Source organism: Macaca nemestrina, chromosome 19, assembly GCF_043159975.1.
Source record: "Macaca nemestrina isolate mMacNem1 chromosome 19, mMacNem.hap1, whole genome shotgun sequence".
Lineage (NCBI taxonomy): Eukaryota > Metazoa > Chordata > Mammalia > Primates > Cercopithecidae > Macaca > Macaca nemestrina.
Genome location: NC_092143.1, coordinates 14,335,882 through 14,358,311, shown reverse-complemented (window position 1 = coordinate 14,358,311; position 22,430 = coordinate 14,335,882). Strand labels below are relative to the sequence as shown.

The 22,430-nt window shown below is 34.7% G+C and overlaps 1 protein-coding gene across 1 annotated transcript; it reads right to left on the bottom strand.

The window, feature by feature from the left end:
• On the bottom strand, nucleotides 1–837 carry LOC105476968 (transmembrane protein 14B). The gene is given in 3 exon segments (XM_011733264.2): nucleotides 1–467; nucleotides 469–651; nucleotides 653–837. Coding segments are annotated over 3 exon segments (315 nt in total). The 5' UTR covers nucleotides 733–837; the 3' UTR covers nucleotides 1–415.
• Between the last annotated feature and the right edge of the window lie 21,593 nt (nucleotides 838–22,430).

Here is a 22,430-nt window from a genome sequence, read left to right as displayed (position 1 = left end):
ACTTAACATAATTTCAAAGTCAGTCTGTGGTCTAAGATGAGCAAAAGAACAAATACTCTATTTTTTCACACTGTTCCTCTGAGCAGGGAATGGGGTTTCAGGGCTCTCAATGTCAACACTTAACATTTTACCCTTGAGATTTACCTACAGATACAGAAAGAAGAGACAACATCAATATACAAGAATCGATCTCTATGAGGGTCTCAATAAGCTCATGTTACATCCTCATTATAACCTCTGTAGGGTTATAATGGTAACAACTGATTTTCCACCCCTCCGCCAAGTTTGGTGTCTTTTTTTTTTAGGTAAAATGTCAAATGCAAAAATGCTGCACTTATTTCTCTTACTACATTGAAAATAGTGGAAGATGCAGATTTTTAATCCTTCATGAGTCCAAGCTGGAACATGACTTCTGCTAATCAGATGTCATCAACATAGGAACTCCAATTTTGGCGGCCATCAGCAAACGCACCTGCAATTAAACCTACAGGCATGATTTTTCCATAGTAGTAGGATCTCAATCCCATGACACCAACAAAAGTAACAGATGTAGCAGCTAGGAAAACCCAAACGTTCCTTGGATCCTGAGACATCTGATAAGAACCCAGGCCAGCTAGGCTGCCGAAAAGCAGCCCTGCAGCCAGGGACGGTGATCCCACCAGAAACAACCAGTGCTGTGTAGCCAAAGCCAAACCAATGCAAAGGCACTAATGGGAAGGGGCTCTTCTCCATTCTTCTCTTCTCAGTCCAGAAAGGAGACTGCCCCAGGCCTGCATCGATCTCCCGAAGGCCCGCGCGGTCCACAAGCGCGCACAAGCCGCGGGGCAGAGCAGCCAGGTCTCGCAATATTTATTTTAAATTTTACACTTTTTGAACTTTAAAGTAAAATTATATTGCATTTTTTATTTTATTTTACTCACCATTTTTATGACCTTCTTCCATATAGTGTCTGGTGGAATTTGCATTGCCATGATCTCTTCAATTTATGAATATTCCACAAGTTAACTATTTCTTCAATTGTGATGGACATTAATACTACAAAAATGGTTCCATGAAAATCTTTGTTTATATTTTTTGGTCTACTTCACTAATCTAGATGTAGTATGATGTTGATGATAATGTTAGTGATTATGAGAAGTGGTCAGATTCTGAACACATAGTTTTCAGGACCAAGAGCCAACAAGATTCTCATGTATTTGCTATTATTATATGGGGAGAAAAAGAAAAGAACAATCATAACTTCAAGGTCTTGCATGAAAAACTGAATGGATGTAGTTGTCATTTGCTGAGACCATAAGAAGAGATTTGGCATAAAATCTCACAAAGTATTTGCTATAGTATAATTAAGGTGACTATTAAAACATCGAAGTGGAGAAGCTAAGTGGTTAGTTTTATATGTGATTTTAGATTTTAGAGAGAATGTCTAAATGAAAAGTTTAAAGAAATAATTATATATAAATAGAAGTTAAAGACACAACATTGGATGAAATCAACACAGCAATGAGAATGAGTAGGGAAAAGGAGATTGAAGAATTGGTCCTTCATATACCTTAACATTAAAAATTCAGAAATCTTAGGGAAAATCAGCAGCAAGGACTAAGAGGCAAAAGAAGATTGAAAAACAATGTATGCTTTCTTAAGCCCAAGTGAAAATAGCATTTTAAGGATGACAAAGTGACTAAATGAATCAACTACTGCTAAAGTATGATTACAATATATATCTAATCAGAAGTCATTAAAGAAGGTATTAATCAGAAGTCATTTAAAAGCTTAAATTATATTTCAATCTCTAATTGACATTCTTATCCACATTAAGCATACCCAAGTCTACTTTTCTGCTTTATGAGTCTCCCTCCTTAGTATACTGTTTCTTATAGTTACTAACTTCATTTATCACCGTATAAATAATTGACAATTCACTGCACACTTGCTTTTACACTAAAATTAGCCTTGCAAAACTGTTAAGTACTTTCCTTGCTGTTGAATCCAAATTAACTTTAACAGGTCTCTTAGTAAGCAGCATTTTCTACAGGTAATTCTTTTCCTGACCTATTTCCTTTTCTCATTTTCTGTGTTATTTTGATTCTTTATGTCCTCACCTGGTTTTCCCCTTTACTCTCCTTTTGTTAAATAGAAGAGCTCATAAGCTCTATTTTCATGGATCATTTCATTTTTTTTTTCAATGTCTTAACTGTAACATTTGACAAGGCTCTTTCTTACGTTATTCCATTTCTTCAATTAATATCTGATGATGACTTCAAACCTCAATCTTATGCCCAAATATGTTTTTTGAGCTTTATACATTTACATCCAAAATAATACTAAAAGAGTAAGATGTATAAAACTGAATGTATATCTACCACCCCAAAACTCAACTTGAACTTGATCTTATATTTCTAGTTTCAATGATCTCTAAGCTTCTAACCCAATGTCTAAGGAGCTGAGAAGTTATTATTAATATTTTAGGTTACCTTTCTTTCCCTGTTTTCTTCCATCTCTTAGTTTTATTAGTTCTGTTTCTTAAATATCACATGAATTATTATACTTCACTTGATACTCATGATACCCTAACTTACACCGTCATCATCTTCTATTCTGTTTATAATCTCCCAAATGATTTTCTGATCATCATTTCTCCAAATAAAACCCACTAAATCTATGTTTAACAAATAATATTTCAGATCGTGTTGAGTCCCCAGGCCTTTGAAGAGTCTCCACAACTCATAAAATGAAGTCTTAACCCCTTAACTTACCCTGCCAAGTACTTTAAGTTGTAGCTCTGACAATGTCTCCATGACGTAGTCATCATTTTGAAATAGATTTTTCCCATCCTCCTATTTCTAGCTCCTTGTTATTTTATCACTATACATATTTTTATTTCCTTGAATATATTTTGTATATCTCACTACCTAGCTTTTAGCATTTTCTTAATCCTATCTCCTCTAATACATTAATTTATTTATTCAGTCATTCAATAAGTATTTATGAATTTCCTATAATGACCAGGAAACTATATATTTGGTACTGAATGTGGTGAGCAAGACTTTGCTTTCATCTCAGATATGGAAAGACCTTGGGAATCATTATACCTCATACTTATAGCAAGAAAGAAGCTGAGCAATTTGAAAATCAACAATTTCTTTTATACCCATCAGAAAAGTGAAGATATATTAATCAAGGTTCTTCAGAGAAACATAACCAATAGGAGATAGACCTGTATGTCTCTATTATCTATCTATCTATCTATTTATCTATCTATCTATCTATTTATCTATCTATCTATCTATCTATCTATCTATCTATCTATCTATCTATCCATCCATCCAAACAGGGAATTATTTTGTGTGATTATGCAGGCTGAGAAGTCCCAAGAACTGCTCCCTGTAAACTAGAGACTCAAGAAACTGACAGTATAGTTCCAGTCCAAGTCTAAAGACCTTGGAACTAGGAAAACTGATACGATAAATACTAGCGTAAGTCTGAAAACCTGAAAACCAATAGCGCCACTGCAAGGACAGAAGACTGATGTCCCAGTTCAAGCAGGCAGAGTTAGAGATTCGTCATTTTCTGCAACATTGTTCTATTCTGACCCTTGATGGATTGGATGATGTCCACCCACATTTGGGAGAATGAGTTGCTTTACTCACTCTATGAATTCAAACACTAACATGTTTTAGAGACAACCTCATAGATACATGCACAAATAATATTTAATTAAGTATCTAAGCACTCAGTGACATAATACAGATGACAAACTCATAAATTTAACCATCATAAGTGCACATGTTGTCAAGTTGGCACCCATATGCATTTCCCTAAAACATACTTAATCTTTAAATAAATGCAGTAACATAACTACAATTCCAGCAAACATAATAAAATTGTCCCACATACAACTGAAAATGCACTAGTCCCTTTCCCAGAACAAGTAAAGCCCTTATGTGACATTTACTCCTCTTGCTATCCTGTAAGTGAAATACTATAATGCTATAGCTTTGCTATTTGACCCTCAAAAATCATGTTGCAATTTTATCCTAAATGTTGGAGGTAGGGCCTGGTGGGAGATATTTGGGTTGTGAGTGTGGATCCCTCACAAATATCTTGTGCCATTCTCATGGGAATGAGAGAGTTGTCACTTTTAGTTCCTGCAATAAATGATTGTTAAAAAGAGTCTGGCATCTCGCTGGCCCTCACTTACTCTTTTGTCAGCTGATCACTGAATGCTGGCTCCGCTTTGCCTTCCACCATGAGTAGAAACAGACTGGAACCCTTAGCAGAAGCAAATGCTGGTGACATGCTTCTTATGCAGCCTGCAGAACCATGAGCCAAATAAACTGTTTATTTTTTTTCTTTAAAAATTATCCAGTCTCGGCCTGGCGCGGTGGCTCAAGCCTGTAATCCCAGCACTTTGGGAGGCCGAGACGGGCGGATCACGAGGTCAAGAGATCACCTGGCTAACACGGTGAAACCCCATCTCTACTAAAAAATACAAAAAATTAGCCGGGCGAGGTGGCGGGCGCCTGTAGTCCCAGCTACTCCGGAGGCTGAGGCAGGAGAATGGCGGGAACGCGGGAGGCGGAGCTTGCAGTGAGCCGAGATCGCGCCACTGCACTCCAGCCTGGGTGACAGAGCGAGACTCCGTCTCAAAAAAAAAAAAAATTATCCAGTCTCAGGTATCCCTTCATAGCAACACTAATGGACTAAGACACATCGTGTAAAATTGACAAAATTTACACAGCATAATATGAAGTCTATATAGTTCATGTTATGTGATAATGAAGTGAGAGAGGAAAGAAAAATATATACACACATATACACCCACATACATATTCGTAAAAAATGAGGAAATACTTATGAAAATAACAGTCCTCATGTCTGTAATAGGTCATGAGCTGATAACTTATATTTGAAGCTTCTTCTTCCATTGCTTATTCCTTAATCTTCAGCAAGCACTGCAGCTGGTTATGGGTCTTTATCTGATGGCCTCCAAGCCTTCATTCCTAAAGGGTCTGGGTCACTAGTAGTCCTATCTGAATTGGCTTCAGTCGCCTGCTTAGTAATACTAAGAGACATCCTAATTGATCTCCTGTTGTGTAAACACACTCTTCCGTACTACCACTGTAAAGCAGTGGTCCAATTTCCTGTTGATGATCAGGATCAATCACCCCGGCTAGCACAGTAACACCCTTCTTTGCTTGTGGATTCAAAGGCATGAGGAACCCAAAGTGAACATATGGCAGTCTTAATTTCCAGATCAATAAAATCATTGTCATATCTTCTGATAGAAACATTGCTCTCTCCAGAAATGACACCTCCAGGTCAGCAGATCATAAAATATTGAGAACAGGGAGCAAACATTTTGTTACTGGGTCATCAGGGGAGATAGTGAGTGGCACCACACCTATTTCCACATGTTGGTTCCTGGACCCTTGAGTCCTGGCTGCAAAAAGAAAAATAAAAGAACACCATATACTGCATGCGAATTCAGACCGTGTATTGTCTTCTGTAGAACCTTGTCCTGGACCTGAAAGGCATGGCCAATGTAATAAGTAAGCATATGAAAACATATTCAACATTGTATGTCATCAGGAAATTTGCAACTGAAGCAATAATGAGGTGCCAATACAAGCCTATTGGAATGGCTCATTCAAAAAATGCTGACAACGCCAAATGCTGGCAACCATATGGAGCAACAGGAACTCTAATTGATGGAAATGAAAAATGGTACAGTCACTTTGGAGTCAAAGATGAACATAGTCTTACCAAAAATCAATCAATTGTGCTCCAAAGTAATTTACCAACAGATCTGGAAACTTATGTCCACAGAAAAACCTTCAGGTGAATGTTAATAGTAGCTTCATTCTTAACAGCTAAAAATGGGAAGAAACCAAAAAAGATCCTTTAATAGGATATGTATTATATGTGCCCTATTCTATTGTAAAATATATTTTTTCTATAATACATACATACAATTAAATATTATATTATAGAAAAATAGTGTTTCTATATTACGTATATACAATTAAATATTGTTCCAGCATAAACAGAAATAAGCTATAAAGCCACAAAAAGAATTGGAAGAACCTTACATTTGTATTCCTATTTGAAAGAAGTCAATCTGAAAAGGCTACTTATTTTTTTATTCCAATTATATGACTTTTGAAAAGGCAAAACTATTGAGACAATAAAAATAATCATTGCCTACAGAGAGTTTGAGAGAGAGAGAGAGAGAGAGAGAGAGAGAGAGAGGAAGAGGGTGAATATGTGAAGCACAGGGGTGTTTTAGGCAGTAAAGACTGTAAAGATCTACACATGGCATTCTTGTCAAACCCATAAAACTTTACAGCTAAAGATTAAATTTTAATCTGTGCAAATTTTCAAAATCACTTAGAAGGTTAGAGGATTCCTGGAAATTATGCAAACAGCAACAGAAAATTTACTATGAAACAACCTTATTGAAGGAGGTAGGGAGCAATGGCATTGACCTAAGTAAATTCAGAAATGAGTCAGTCAGGAAGATGAGATGCAAAAGGAACCTCACATAAGCGCTGTACTCTAGGTGATAAAGATATTTTCTACACGGTGTGGCTTGAACATTTTGAAACCACTATACTTGCAAATAACATTAAATAATTATGTAAATGGATGTAAAATAATGGAAAATAACTTTCTTACAGTTGGAGTGGGAACTGACAGATGGACAAAGGATGAAGTCTAGAATGATTCAGACACAGAGTATTGTACATATATTTATAGATGTGTGTATATACATGAGTTAGTATACACACATATATTTCTGTGCTCTGTCAACCGAGCAAGCCTAAAAAGAAATGGCACCCCAGTAGCAACAAGCACACGTAGGATCCTAGATATTGATTTATAATGTGAGAGTAAGAAAGTGCTAAACACACTGATGGTGGTATGTCAAAATGTTCAGAGTAACCAACTGGAATATTTTTTTCAGTGTTTAAAGCTGGAAAAGCTTCAGCAACAAAATAAATCAAATATAACTGGATTATAACCCAAAGTATAAGTTAAATATCCTTAAGTTTATATGATATAGATAAATGTCTGAATAAATTCATTAATAAAGGAAAGAAACATCTCCCATGCAGAATTCCAAATAATTTCTGTAGTCTGTATTCAAGTAGGAAAAGTATAATTTCCAACTTCTTAGATGTGTGCTATGCATAGTGATTTCCTTCCAAAGAATACAGTAATGAAAAGGGGGTGTTAGGAGTCACTTTAGAGTAGAGAAACATAGTAAACACTATCTCAGCCTAGTGATCAAAGCCAACATCAACAGTAATAAGTCACGCTGACAGTATGTACCCTTGATTTGATGGAATGAAAATAGAGCTTTACCTCTTTGGTTTTCCTCCTAAACGCAGTGTTAATTTGAGAAAAACATAAGACAAATCTCACTAGTGGGTATCCTACATAATATATGCTCAGTACTCCTCAAAACTGTTATCACTAACAAAAACAAAAACCCCAGCAGCAACAAGCACACCTAGGACCGAGATCTTGGTTTCAAATACCATGCTCCACTAAAAGGATCCAGGGTTCCTTGGAAAAATTGCTGGTTCTATCACCAGGGCAAGAAACAGAAAAAATGAGCCTAGAATTTTTCCTTCCAGAAAAGTCTGAGCAACGTCTATGGCCATCAGGGGCCTAAGGAGACATGGTAACTAATGGCAATTTGGATCCTAGATGGAATTCTAGAACAGAAAAAAATAGTAGGTGAAAAGTGACGAGATAAGAAACAACTATATATCTCAGTTAATATATCAATTTTGTTTCATTAATGGTAATATATGTATTATATTTATGTAGGATGTTAATAATGGGAAAACTGTGTGGGGTATATGGAAACTGTACTAATTCCTCAATTTTCTGTAAATTTAAAACTGTTAAAAAATAAAGTCTTCACATGCTTGCCAGCATCGATTATTGCATGTCTTTTTGACAAAAGCCATTTTACCTGGGGTGAGAGGATATCTCACTGTAGTTTTGATTTGCATTTCTCTGATGATTAGTGATGTTGAGCATTTTTTCATATACTCATTGGCTGTGTGTATGTCGTCTTTTGACAAATGTCTATTCAGATATCTGGCCTGTGTTTTAGTTGGATTATTTGGGGAATCATCAATGACTGTTGGTGGGGATGTAAATTAGTACAGCCACTATGGAGAACAGTATGAAGATACCTCAAAAAAGTAAAAATTGAACTATCTTATAATCCAGCAATCCCATTGCTGTGTATATATCCAAAAAAAAAGGAAATTTGTATATTGAAAAGGTATCTTGACTCCCATATTTATTGCAGCACTAACCACAATAGCCAAGATGGGTAAAGAAAATGTGGTACCTATACACAATGAAATATTATTCAGCCATTAAAAAAGAATGAATTCTTGTCATTTGCAACAACATAAATAGAGCTGGAGGATATTATGTTAGGTGAAATAAGCCAGACACAGAAAGACACATATTGCATGTTCATTTATTTGGGACAGAAAAAAAAAATGTTGAACTCATGGAGATAGAGTGTAGAATGATAGCTACAAGAGCCTGGGAACAGTAGTGGGGAGAAGGGGACAAAAAGGGGAAGGTAACTGGGTACAAAAATATGGTTAGATAGAAGGAATAAAATCTAATGTTCAGAAGCACAATGGGGACGGCCATTAACAATTTTTTTATTGTACATTTCAAAGTAACTCAAAGAGTGGAATTGAAATGTTCTTATCACAAAGAAATGGTAAATGCTTCCGGGGTGATGAATATCCCAATTACCTTGATCATTACATATTTATTCTTGTATCAAAATACCACACGTACCCCATAATAATGTACAACTATTATGTATCCATAATACATAGAAATAAGAAACAACAAAATAAAAGAGTTTTTTAAAAAATTAAATGAGAAAAAATTGAATAGCTTCATTTTTGCAGGCAGCCATTTAAAATAACTTAAAGCCCAGAGGTGTGGAAAATCGTCTTTCAAATACTTATTTCTATACAAAATATGAACAGAAGTAAGAATTATGATATTGTGGAAAGCAAAGTGTTCTGAAATCTAAAGAGCAGGTTCCTTTGGCTATATCTAAGAGAATGAGGCAACAGAAGCACAGGAAATGCCTGGCGTGGCAGACACAGTGGAGACCGGGCAAGTCTTAGGACATTTTAGAGCATTTTCTAAAAACAATAGGAAGCCATCAAAAGGGTAAGACTTGCACTTGGAACTATTCAACAGAAGTTATCGAGAGGGTCAGACTTTCATTTTAAAAGTAATACTCAGCCGCGCGAGGTGGCTCAGGCTTGTAATCCCAGCACTTTGGGAGGCCGAGGTGGGCGGATCACGAGGTCAGGAGATCGAGACCATCCTGGCTAACACAGTGAAACCCCCGTCTCTACTAAAAATACAAAAAATTAGCCGGGCGTGGTGGCGGGCGCCTGTAGTCCCAGCTACTCGGGAGGCTGAGGCAGGAGAATGGCGGGAACCCGAGAGGCAGAGCTTGCAGTGAGCCGAGATCGTGCCACTGCACTCCAGCCTGGGCAACAGAGTGAGACTCCGTCTCAAAAAAAAAAAAAAATTATACTCTTGCTACATTTGTAGATAACATTGGAGGGAAGCGAGAATATACGAAGATTTATTAGTGCTATTGCATTAGACCAGGCAAAGGTGACAGAAAATTGTTCCAGAATTGTGAAAATGTAAAAATGGAGGTGAAGAGATAATACACACACATGCACACATATTAAATATAAAATATTGGCATAATGGGTTAATTGAGACCTATATAAGAAAACCAAGGTTTCCAGCTTATTTAGCTCATTAATGAAATTCGAATTTACTGACAAAGAAAGTACTGGAAAAATTAGTGCATTGATTCTAACTCCTTCTTTAGATTTCAATGTCAATTCTTCAATTAAAATGGGACACTATCACTATGAGATAAAAGTGTGTGGATTTTGCTCAATGTTATCTTTCCCTTTTCTGGTGTGATACTTGACATAGAGCAGGAGCCCAGGAAAAGTTCATGAATAATAAAAATAAGGGACATAGTTTTTGAGTAAGTTTCCAATATATGTTGGCTTTTTAAACAAAGCACTTATTTGTTTATTTATTTATTTATTTTTTAGAGACTGTCTCAATCGGTCACTCAGGTTGTATGTGAAGTAGTATGATCATACCTTACTGCAGCCTTGAATTCCTGAGCACAAGCCTCTGCAGTAGCTGAGACCATTATGCCCAGCTGTTTATAAATTTTTTGTAGAAATGGGGTCTTGCTAGATTGCACAGGCTGGTCTTGAACACCTGGCCTCAAGCAATCCTCCTGACTCAGTCTCCCAAAGTACTACAGGAATGAGCCACTGCCTGAGAGCCTATATTGGCTTTTGAAGTTGATCTGTGCTATTTCTCTTCAAAACCGCCTTTCTGCCTTTCCTTCCAAACACACAGTTCTAAAAGATTTTTTTTTTTTTTTTGGCTTTATATTGCCATTAGAATTGACGTTCATGGACTTTTGGCACAGAATTTTTAAAAAGTAATTTAGATTCACTGCTGAATTATTAAGCTTTTCATATTTACATTTGGAAAGCTCCTTCCACGATCTTCACTTGTTTTTATTATATATCATTGTTATTTGATTTTATTTCTGTTACTGCCACTCTCTTTATAACCTGTTAAAGTTATTTGTGTTTTGTTTTGAAATTGATGATGCAAACATATGAATGTTCATTACATAAGTAGACTACGAAGTGTAATTTAACACAGTACTGAAAATAAAACACTCACAAAATATATATTTATTTTAAGGTGCAATATTACTCAATCTTGATTTTTGAATCCTCAATACTAATTTGATTTCCTGTTATTTGCACAAAATATTTTATTATGCATGAGAAATATTTTGTATCTGGATATTTATTCTTCTTAGACTCTAATAAATAGAGTAAAAGTCTGCTTTTATAAATACACATCTACTTTCATAAAGATCCTTTTTTCATGTAACTGCTTATAACTCTACTCCATTCTAGGTAATCTTAAAATGGGTGTACTATTTCATCAAAAATCTTATAAACAAATAGAATTGAATGTGATCTTAATGGAAGTAATATATTATTTTAATAAGTTTTTATTTTAATTTTATTTCTCAAATTCCAAAGCTTTTGCAATCTCATCTCAATATAATTATGATTGTGCTTATAAGGGACAAAATATTTTATAATTCAAGCTATTTTGCATGGAATGTATGTATGTGCTTATCTAAAATTTACATTCAAATTTAGGCAAATTTATGTTATAAATTTAGGAAAAACAATTGCTAATAAGACCTGACCTATGCCTTTGAGACTGATGCTAATATAGTAGTTCTCAAAGTGTAGCACACAGACAGCAAGAGCATTGCTTATGAAATTGCTAGAGATGAAAATTTCATAATATCACTATAGACCTATTTAATCAGAAATTTTTATGGTGGAACCTAACAATATGCTCTATTACAAGCTCACCAGGTCACTGTGATAGAGGATAAAGTTTGAGAAATACTATTCTAACAGAATAAATAAAAATAACAATTATAGAAAACTATATTACTAAAAGTAAGACACAGTCATAATAGAATTGTGATTTAAAATACTGATTATATTCCTATTAGAAAGAATCAGAAAATACCTGCTGTGAGGAGCACTATTTCCATTGCAGAAGTAAAACTGAGAAATCTATAACGCACTTTAGGCAGAAAGAATGACACAGTTGGCTGGTTTACATTCATGTGCCAGTGGCCAGTTCCCACGTGTTACAGGCTCTATGTGGGATAATCATGAATCAGGCAGGTAAGGCAAATTGAAACATTACTGTGATGAGCTCTGAACATTAAAGTGAAGAATAAAGTCTAGAGACTGAATAAAGTTGTGATCCATTTCCTCTTTGTGAGCATGGATTTATATAATCAAGGTAGCATTTTAGGAAGTGCAATCTGGTATTAGTGTATAAAATAAATAGGACTGAGGGAAGACAATAGTTTTGGAAATAATTAAAGAGCTATTTTATTCAAATACATTCTATTTGGCAATGCCATGGATGAAGGTGCTAAGAAAATGAGCAAAATTATCTGTCTTTTGCTTTAATGTCAATGGAATTATGTCATCTGAAATAGGTGAGTCAAGATAGAAAAGATTTTTTGATAATACGGGATGTATTTATTCAGTTGTAAGTTCAAAATGTGGTAACAGAGTTGGAAAAGCAGTTAGAATTGGGGCTTCATTAATAGCTAAACTTCTGTCCAAAGGGGTAAAACAGTCCTTTAATATAATAGATTAATTATGCTTGTTTTGAATGCTATCATACAAATGCCATCATATATCATATCAATTCATGTGTCTGGCCTCTTCAAAATTATTTTTTTTTATTTCCATAGGGTTATTGGGGATCAGGTGGTGTTTGGTTACATGAGTAAGTTTGTTGGTGGTGATTTGTGAGATTTTGGTGTCTCTATCACCTAAGCAGTGTACACTGCATTCAATTTGTAGTCTTTTATCACTCACCCCCTTCCCACGCTTTCCCCCTGAGTCCCCAAGGTCCACTGTGCCATTCTTATGCCTTTGCCTCCTCATAGCGTACCTCCCATTATGAGTGAGAACATACGATATTTGTTTTTCCATTCCTGAGTTACTTCATTTAGAATAATAGTCTCCAATCTCCAGGTTGCTGAGAATGTGTCTGGATTCTTCATATTGACATCATGTTTGTGGAATTCTTACATTTTTGTCAGTAATTCTAGATTGATCATTGTTGTTGGTTTTCTTTTTATTTCACTGTATAAATAAACCATAATCTGTTTTTTCATTTTGCTGTTTCTGGACACCTGAATTTTACTGTGTTTTAGAAATTGCATATATTGTTGTGCTAAACATTCTTATAGCTTCCTTTGGTAAATATTTGTGTACTGTGAATATATTTTGAATGCATTTTAAATATATATGAACCCCTGATCACAAATTATGTATACTTTCTTCTTTAAAAGACACTGCCTACCAGTTTTCCAAAAAGAGTGTGCAAATTTACACTCCCATTGGCGGTATAGGAGAGTTTCAGTTGCTCTGTCTCTTCACCAATACTTCATTTTATCTGTCCTTTCCATTCTTCAGTGGGGTTTCAATTGCATTTCCCCCAATGACTAATAAAATTGAGCGTATTTTCATGTGTGTTTTGGTTCTCTGGTTATCATAAAATGCCTGTTCAAGTATTTTGACCAATTTTATTGAGTTGTCTATGTTTATCTTACTGATATATGAATTACTTTTATATTCTGAAATAAACCTTTAACTATATAATGTGAACATACTTTTTCACTCTATCATATGTATAATATTTTTACTTTGTCAATCTATCACAATTTAGCTATATTCCAAACACTAGTCATATAATCTCCAAAACAGTTATAGTCAAATGAATCCAGACAAGCAGATAGTATTTATTTTAATAAATATAGGGTTAAAATAAGAGAGATCTGAAACCTGGAAAAAATGTTTGAGCTTGAAGAAGAAGCAGGATACATCAAATAAATTAGCAAAATAATCAGAAAAGCAAAGAAAATACTCTCAGATAAAGCAATACTCTAAAATTTAAAGGTAAACGGATTTTGAAGATTTTTGGATGGTTATCAATATCTCATACTCCAGAAGGGCAATAACTGTAAGTATTTAGAGACCAATTAATTTGTCCTATAATAGGTTGTTAGTAACAAAAATAGATTAATTTAAAGAATTTGAGCAATAAACTTGAGGCCAGTGAGTCAGAAATGAGGAAATACAGACAAAGAATGCATGCTTCTTTCTGAAGCTTCTAGCAGTGGAAACGAATAGCATGAGAAGAGGCTGATATTGCTATTTTGACTTTCCTTTTAAACAAAGTGTTATTTATATGGGGATATTTTTCTGCTGTCAAATTGTTGTTTGCATATTTGTTTTTGATTTTTTAAGGTTTGTTCTTCATGGTGTAATAGTGTGTAGCAATGATTCCTACATGCCCCAGGGACACTGGGCAGTAGATTCATTATATATTTCAAAGGTATAAGATTGTATTTATATTTAATGTTATTGAATTTAGTATTATTGAGTTTATTCTTCACCTACGTTATACATGTCTGAATGACATTTCCAAATATTCCTTAGCTTAGAAAAGATGTCTGTAATACTTTCAACCTTTCCCTTGTTAAAAACTATGTACAACTCCCACTATTTTAGGAATAAGATAAAACTTCAAATATCCTATAAGCCTATGTATAGTATAAGGGGGTTCCTGCCTTTCTCTCATGCCAGCTATCCTGGTCTCCCTCTCTGTCTCTCTCTTTTTTTTTTTTCCTTTAGTTCTTAAGCAAGCCTTGCTTCTTCCTGTCATAGTTGCCTTACAGTTCCTTCGAGTGTTTCTCCTTCCAGACTTCTTTTTTTTGGTTAAGTCTCTGGGGCTGTTTTCACACGTAGTTGTTTAATAGCCTTCTCAGCATCTAGAATCACTCTTGAAATCATTCCTCAAAGCATAGAATATGTTAGCAGTGAAATTATAAAATAAACATGACTGTATAATTTAATATATTAAAAAAGCCGATTTTGTTGAGGATCTGAAACTGCTCTAACATCTGTTATAAAAAACCTAAAGCTCTAAAATAATAAAAATCAAAATTATATATGTCTCTATAGGAATCGGAAATTTAAAACAATCGTATGAGAATATGCACATAAGACAAAAATAATGATCTTAACGTTAACTTGTAAATAAAACTCTAGGTTATATTAAGTAAAAACAGAGATGTGAGGGGGTCTTGGAGAGGGTAACTGGGAGATGGTGACAAAATGATTAATATAAACAAAAAACGCAATTGGAAATTTTTTTTCCCCAGCTTGAATTAATTCAGTGGTTTACTGTTCCTTTAGGCAGGAATTGAGAGAACTAAACTCTGTATTCATTGTATTATACGTCTTATCTATGGTGTTCTCTATTTTAGCCATTATTTTTTGTACCTATTATTTTTGCTAATTGGTCTTGGTGATTCCTTGTTTGGGTTTCATATTGCTAACATATTTCCTTATCTCTTTTAGTGGGTTTTTTACACCTGTTTTAAAATCTAGGTCCTTCTATGCTAACATGTTTGCTACTGGGTGGCATATATAATCTATTTGTCATTTCATGTTTGTTTATTTGCTTTAGCTCCTATTCCTTGGTTCTACTGGCTATTCTCACAGTGCATATTGTGGAGGGGCCAAAGACTAAAGGGTGATCTGCATCACCTTGAAATAATTCAAGGAGACATGACTGAGTGAAATATAGGGTGGAAAGTCACAGCAAAGATTTACTGTTATGTGGAATTTATCCTCCTCTTTTGTATCAATTCATTAAGCTACTGATATGCTCGGCACATCAGCTTTAGAATCTCAGGAAGAAGCTGCATTAGAGGAAGCATTCTAGATTGTCATTCAGCAACTATGGGAGTTTGGAGGGAGGGATGAGAAGACAGCTCAAAGCTGGTCAGCTCTTGTTACCTCTGCAACTCTTTGCCTAAGCATGAGTTTACACTACCCACATTTTACCTCTATAGACACTATTCAAATGATCCTGGCCTTGCCAAAGGATTTGCAATAAAGGAACAAGTAACACTTTCTCTTTCTCAAAGCAAGTAACATAAGGAGCAAGAGAATTTAAACCATATTAAAAAAAAAAAAAAGAAGAAGAAGCTCAGCTGGGTGTGGTGGCTCAAGCCTCTAATCCTATCACTTTGGGAAGCTGAGGTAGGCAGACTAGTTGAGGCCAGGATTTCGAGACAAGCCTGGACAACATGGTGAAACCCCATATCTACTAAAAAAGACAAAAATTAGCCAGGCGTAGTATTGCACACCTGTAGTCCCAGCTATTCAGGTGGCTGAGGCATGAGAATCTCTTAAACTTGGGAGACGGACGTTGCAGTGAGCCAAGACCACGCCACTGCACAACAGCCTAGGCAACAGAGCAAGACTCCTCTCAAAAAATTAATGAATGAATTTTAAAAAAAGGAAATCTCTTCAAAGTTTTGCTTGCTACCTTTTTTGATTCTGAGATTTCCTTCAGAGATTTCTCTTCAGCTGGTCTTTGGGGAAGTTACCTGCACCCTGGACAAATTTACTCTGTTGTAAATTTCTTTCCCATTCTTTAATTGTTGTGCCTGTATATTTCTTGGCAGCAACTAGGCTCCAACATAAGCAATCATGAGTAATTTTCAAAAATAAAATAGAGCAGTCAGATCAATGGCAGGAAGAGTTATACAGAGACTTTTGTTCAAATAGGGTTTTTTTGTTTGGTTTTGTCATTTTCATAGTTGACAGTGGGACTTTCAAATCCTAGCTTACAGTACAAAATCTTATTTTGGATGCAGAAATAGAACTGTCAAGGCCATATTGCAATATTAAATTAAGGAGTCCTTGTGTACATGTTGCCTGTTTAGGCTTCTGAGATGTGGAGTGACTTGTTTAAGGGCTATTTCTCAAAATGCTGTTGGTAATTACTTTAACATAAGAGAGAAGAACAGTAACAAAATATTGGTCTTAGTCTGGGGAATTCTTGAAAAGAACAATATCATCATCTCTTTGTGAAATAAAATAGAAATCACATTGCATATCTTTAAATGTGTTCTTGAGTCTGTTTTGGTTTAGAAAGAATCAAAATACAGAACTTTCTCCTAAACAGTGTACAATAGTTTAATCTGAATCACAGAACACATTAATTCCTATGCAGTGATTATTTATATTTTCCTAAATTTTCTTAAGCATTTTTTTTGCAAGATAAAGAAGTGTAGTCAGTACTATATAAGCTTCTATTTTTTTGACTAAGTCTCAAAAAAAGATAAGCCAACGGAAATAGGTTTTCCTTTTTGATTTAATAACCATCTAAACCATTGGGAATACTATTTACTCTATAATAGTGATTCTCAACATTCAAGGTATATCAGAATCACTTGGAGGACTCATTAAAATACAGACGGCTATGCTCCACCCCCTAAAGTTTCTGTTAGTTGTAGATCAAGGTGGTACTGAGGTAGAAGTTAGGACTAGACTCCAGACATGGGGCTTGAACACTGACCAAATTGAGGAGGAGCTAAAACAGATATGATGTGGAAAAACCTCCCCATAAGACAAAAGACTAGAGTCCAATGTCAGTTTACCATTGCCATGGCAACACCCAGAGGTTATTGCTCCTTTCCATACCAACAACCTGATAACCTGAATGTTGCCACCATCATCCTAGACATTTCTGTGTAAACTGCCCCTTAATTGCATATAATTGAAAGTGGGTATAAATATGAGTGCAGAACTATCTCTGGGCTGCTACTCTGGACACATTGCTTATGCAGTAACCCTGTTCTGCAAGGAGTACTTCTGCTGCTGATATGCACTGCCACTTCAAGGAAACTTGCTGTTTAATAACATTGGCTCACACTCAAATTCTTTCTTGAGTGAAGCCAAGAACCCTCTTGTTCTAAGCCCCAATTTTGGAGCTTGCTTGTCCTGCATCAGTACCTAAGAATTTGCAATTCTAAAAATATCCCAGGTGATACTAATCTGCCAGTCTAGAGGTTGCCTTTTGAGAGCCACTGTTCTGTAGAAAAATACATGTGGAATAATTTCTGTGAGGCCTCTGATTCCTGGTCAAAGGGTGGGATGGTTTTATTATCTCTCTTTCTAATTCAGAAGATGAATTATAGCTTGACCCCTATTATTATTCTCACAGAAAATAGCAGTCCAGCAACATTCAAGTCTCATTCTAACCAAGACCTTTTACCTCAGAGCTATTGCGTTGCACATAAATCCTGAGGTAGAAGACCTTGGCTTTGAGAATATTCTGACTTAGTCCAGTGATGAGAGAGTAGATAGAGGTTGCTTTGTTAGGCTGTTTCCTTCTTTTCCTTATTCACTGACTTCACATGAAGAAATTAATTAATAAATTACAATTTTTAGAGATTTTGAAATAAAAAATATTTTGCCATTTTTCATTACTTTTAGACTTATTACTTTTGCCAAATTAATAAAAACATCGATCATTGAAAATTCTTAACGTGAATTTCTTTCCAAACAAAATTTGTTTCATTTTCTTTTCAGATAAAGTATGGCAAATGCAATCTTTGAATAGAAAAATTATATTTTCATAAGACTTTTTTTGTGGCTTTGATAGCCCAAGTGATTCTAGCTAAATTGTTAAATAAAAGGACACAATGAACAGGCACCATCAGTTACTATTTTTTCCCCCAAGTAAAAGCATTGTCTCTTCTTCAGATCTTTCTAGGGTAAAGGTAACTGAGAGACAGTAACGTGACCTCTGACATTATCTACATATGGACCTTATGCTTCTAAAATAAATTCAGAGCCCATTTAAGAATCATAAGATACTCTGAGAATAGCCAAAGACTACAGAATATAAATCACTTTCTTGCTTATTCTTCATAATTATAACTTACGTAATTTATATAGAAATTACTTTTACAACTCTGTAACTTTAATGAATGAAGAATATTATAAAGATTATGTTGTTTGATGTTTTCAAGTAAAATTTTATGGTTTTTTTCCCCTGCATTTGCTATTTGTATTAGTGTGTTTAGGCCGCACTAGAAAATATCACTAAAAAAAAAAAAATGCTGTATATCCAAATGCAGTCACATAAGGGGTTAGAACGCCAGTGTATTAAGTTTTTATGGACACAACTCAGCCCATAACAATATTATAACTACATAACATATTTTGGAATAAAATATTTTAAAAGATCGTTTAATGTATAAAAAGTTCAATAATGCACTTACATTTTGCTTTCTAAGTGACATGAATGTCATTTTTTAAAAAAAAAAATGTTTTCTTACCTTGAATGTGCAACTTTTTTCACAGGCTAAATTTTTAACACCACATCACATTACAAGTTAAGAAAATGCATTTTCACACAAAAAACAATGGATTTTAAGAAAATTTGGAGCCCACACTGGTTTCAAAATACATCTAACCTCTGATATATAGTGCTAAAATAATAGCCCTATGACAATCAAACCATTAAAGATAAAAATATTTCTTGAGTAAAATGTATTCACAGATTTGCCTTGGAAAATTAAGAACCCAAAGCTATGTCAACCACATATCTATAGGCTTTTCTACAAGTTATTGAATGTCACTGAGTTTCGTTAATTAATTCATGTTTTAAAAGAATAGAGGAAGGAAAGAAAATAAAAGAGAGAGAAATAATGCAAACCTTAAGCACAGGATTGTTTTAAAAAATAAAATTATATATCAAGGACTATCTCTCTCTTTTGTTTTCTATCCTATTCCCAACATCATAAACAGAGTTAAACAAGTAGTAGATGTGCAAAATATATATTTAGAGATTTAATTAATAAAAACATTCATCAAATTAATATACATTTATAGTCAAAAAAAAATTAAACAAAGAAGGGTTTATAGTGAAAATCAAGAGTTTCTTGCACCATCCTATTACATTCCTGGTTTGACCCTCAGAAACCATTACATTTATTTTTAGCAGTTCTTTTAGGTAGAGACCTTCATATGTCTAAATAATATGGTTTTACTGTTTTTTAAAATTATAACTTTGAGCTAATTTTACTGGTTTTCTGCTATAATGATGAAGTTAGGGCTAAACTCTCCCTCCTAGCCTCAAGCAATCTTCGCATCTCAGCCTCCTGAGTAGCTGGAACTACAGGTGCCCACGACCACACCCTGATAGTTTTTTGTATTTTCAGTAGAGACTGGATTTTGCTGTGTGGTCCAGGCTGGTCTCAAACTCCTGAACTCAAATGATCCTCCTGACTCTGTCTCCCAAAGTACTGGGATTACAGGCATGAGCCACTGTGCTAGGCCTGAATCTTGTTCTTATAATTAAGTCATTGCTCTTCCTTACTTTGAATAGCCTCTTCTAATTAGTTCTTTTCTTCAAAATGAGATGTGTATCACCCATCTTCAAGTATTTTGACCTAATATTTCTATCTACTCTCCAATTTATCTTCTTTCATTAATTGCAAATTCTTCAAAAGAGTTATTTTGTATTGCCACTTTTTCATTCTTTCTGTATGATTAATTACTTTACCTTACCTGACAATCTTACGACACTAATGTTTGCTGCCTGAGTCTTGAAACAGATACTCATCTGCTCTTCCTTTCTCTTTTTACTTTAAATTATATCATTCCCTCTAGGCATTTGAATTGCCTAACTATGTACTCTCACTCAAAATATTTAGCTAGATTTTTCCACACTTTCTAATCTAAATATTGAGTATTGATATTGGAATACCTCAGAGTTCAGTGCTTGAATCTCTCTGTCTGGTTAATTTGTGATACTACAACAAAACAATGAGACAGGGTAATTTATACAGAACAGAAATTTGTTTTCTCACAGTTCTAGAGGCTGCAAAGTTCAAAATGAAGGCACCGGTATCTGGTGATGGCCTTCTTATGTCATCTTCACATGGCAGAAGGTGGAAGGGCAGCTAGGACAAGCTCCTTCTGTCAATCCTTCTTACAAAGGCACCTACTCCCTTTCATAAAAGGGGAGTCTCATGGCCCATCCCCTCTTAAAGACCCTACCCTACTATCATATTGACAATACCTGAATTTTGGAAGGGAAACATTCAGACCATAACACCTTTTTTGAATCTCTACCTACACTTACATCCTGTGTGATTTCATTGAATTTTGAAATTACCTATATGTTGTCATCAGTTAAATACAACATGTCAAAGTCTGAACTTTCAGTATCCATCTAAAACCTGTGACTTACAGGAGGAAGGTGGTATCTCATGTGCATTATCCTGATAGTTAGAGATGTTGAGCATTTTTTCCCGTGTTGGTCATTTGTGTATCTACTTTTGAGAATTGTCTGTTTGTATCCTGTGCCCACTTTTTGATGGGATTATTTGTTTTTCTCTTCCTGACTTGTTTTAGTTCCTTGTAGATTCTGGATATTAGTTCTTGGTCAGATGCATAGTCTGTGAATATTTTCTCCCACTCTGTGGGTTGTCTGTTTACTCTGCTGATTATTTCTTTTGCTGTGCAGAAGCTTTTAATTTTAATTAGGTTCTATTTATTTATTTATTTCATGTGATTTTAGGTTGTTATTCATGAACTCTGCCCAAGGCAATGTCTAGAAGTGTTTTGGTGATGTTATCATCTACAATTTTTATGGTATAAGGTCTTAGACTTAAGTCTTTGATCCATCTTGAGATGATTTTTGTATAAGGTGAGAGGTAGGGATCCAGTTTCATTCTTCTACATGTGGCTTGCCAATTATCCACTGCACTTTAGCCTTGGTGACAAGAGTGAGATCCTGTCAAAAAAAAAAAGAAAGAAAGAAAAAAGATTCAGTGCACAGGTATAATGCATATTTTGATGATGAAATCAGTTAATTTTTGGTAAACACTTAGAACACTGCTTACCACAAACTAAATGGGCATTAAGTGTGCACTTTTGTGGCATTAACTGACAAATCTTCAGATTTTGGTTTCTTTTGAAAGTCTCCATCATTTACCACTCTAATTCTGCTTTTCCCCACCAAATAATTGTTGAATCTAATTTTTGGTAGCCCCACTCTTACTCTTTTCATTGTTATGGGTTTATATTTAACCTATTAATTTAATTATTATTTTGCTTGCTTCTACAGTGGGTATGCTAAAATCAATATGTGATCACCATCAGTAACTAGAGTCTTTGTTTATAAATGTGACTTTATTTATTATATTTTGTTTTTATTTTTCTATCTTAAAGATAGAAAATCTAAATCACAGAGTGATAAAGTGATTTTTTTCCCTAAAGTCAACGAGTTAAAAGAAGTAAACTGTGTAACTGAAAATTCTAAATGTTTCTGTATGATTCTATATAGAAGCCACTTTATGACTAGTTGTAAAAACAGGTAAAAAACTAAAACTGGAATTTCTTTCTTCAGTTTTCTAAATGCTTGGGAACTTTTCAAGCACTTAAAAAGACATTTTGCATCAATGCATAAATTGCATAAGTCCAACTAGGAAAAAAAAATAGAACCATTAGATTTGTCCAATCTACTAAATCATAGTCAACAGCCACCGGTCAAAAAGGCTCTGAGCATAAGTGTTGTGGTTGCCTTTTAAAGTCGAATAACACCAGTCAAAGAGAAAATAATAGCCATTGCTTTTTAATGCCTTCGGCGTTCATAACTTAAGAACTCTTTAGTTTGGAGGCCTTATTCTTTCTGGTATATAATTAAATACCTTAATGGTAAATCTTTCAGGATGTGTCATTAATCCTAGTTCTCTATAACAAAACTTTTGGCTGCCAGCAAAATATATTTGCTGACATATTACTGTGGCAAATATACTGAACTCTCTGTCCAAGATTCCTTCAAACCAATGCTGATTGTTAGTCTCCAAATAT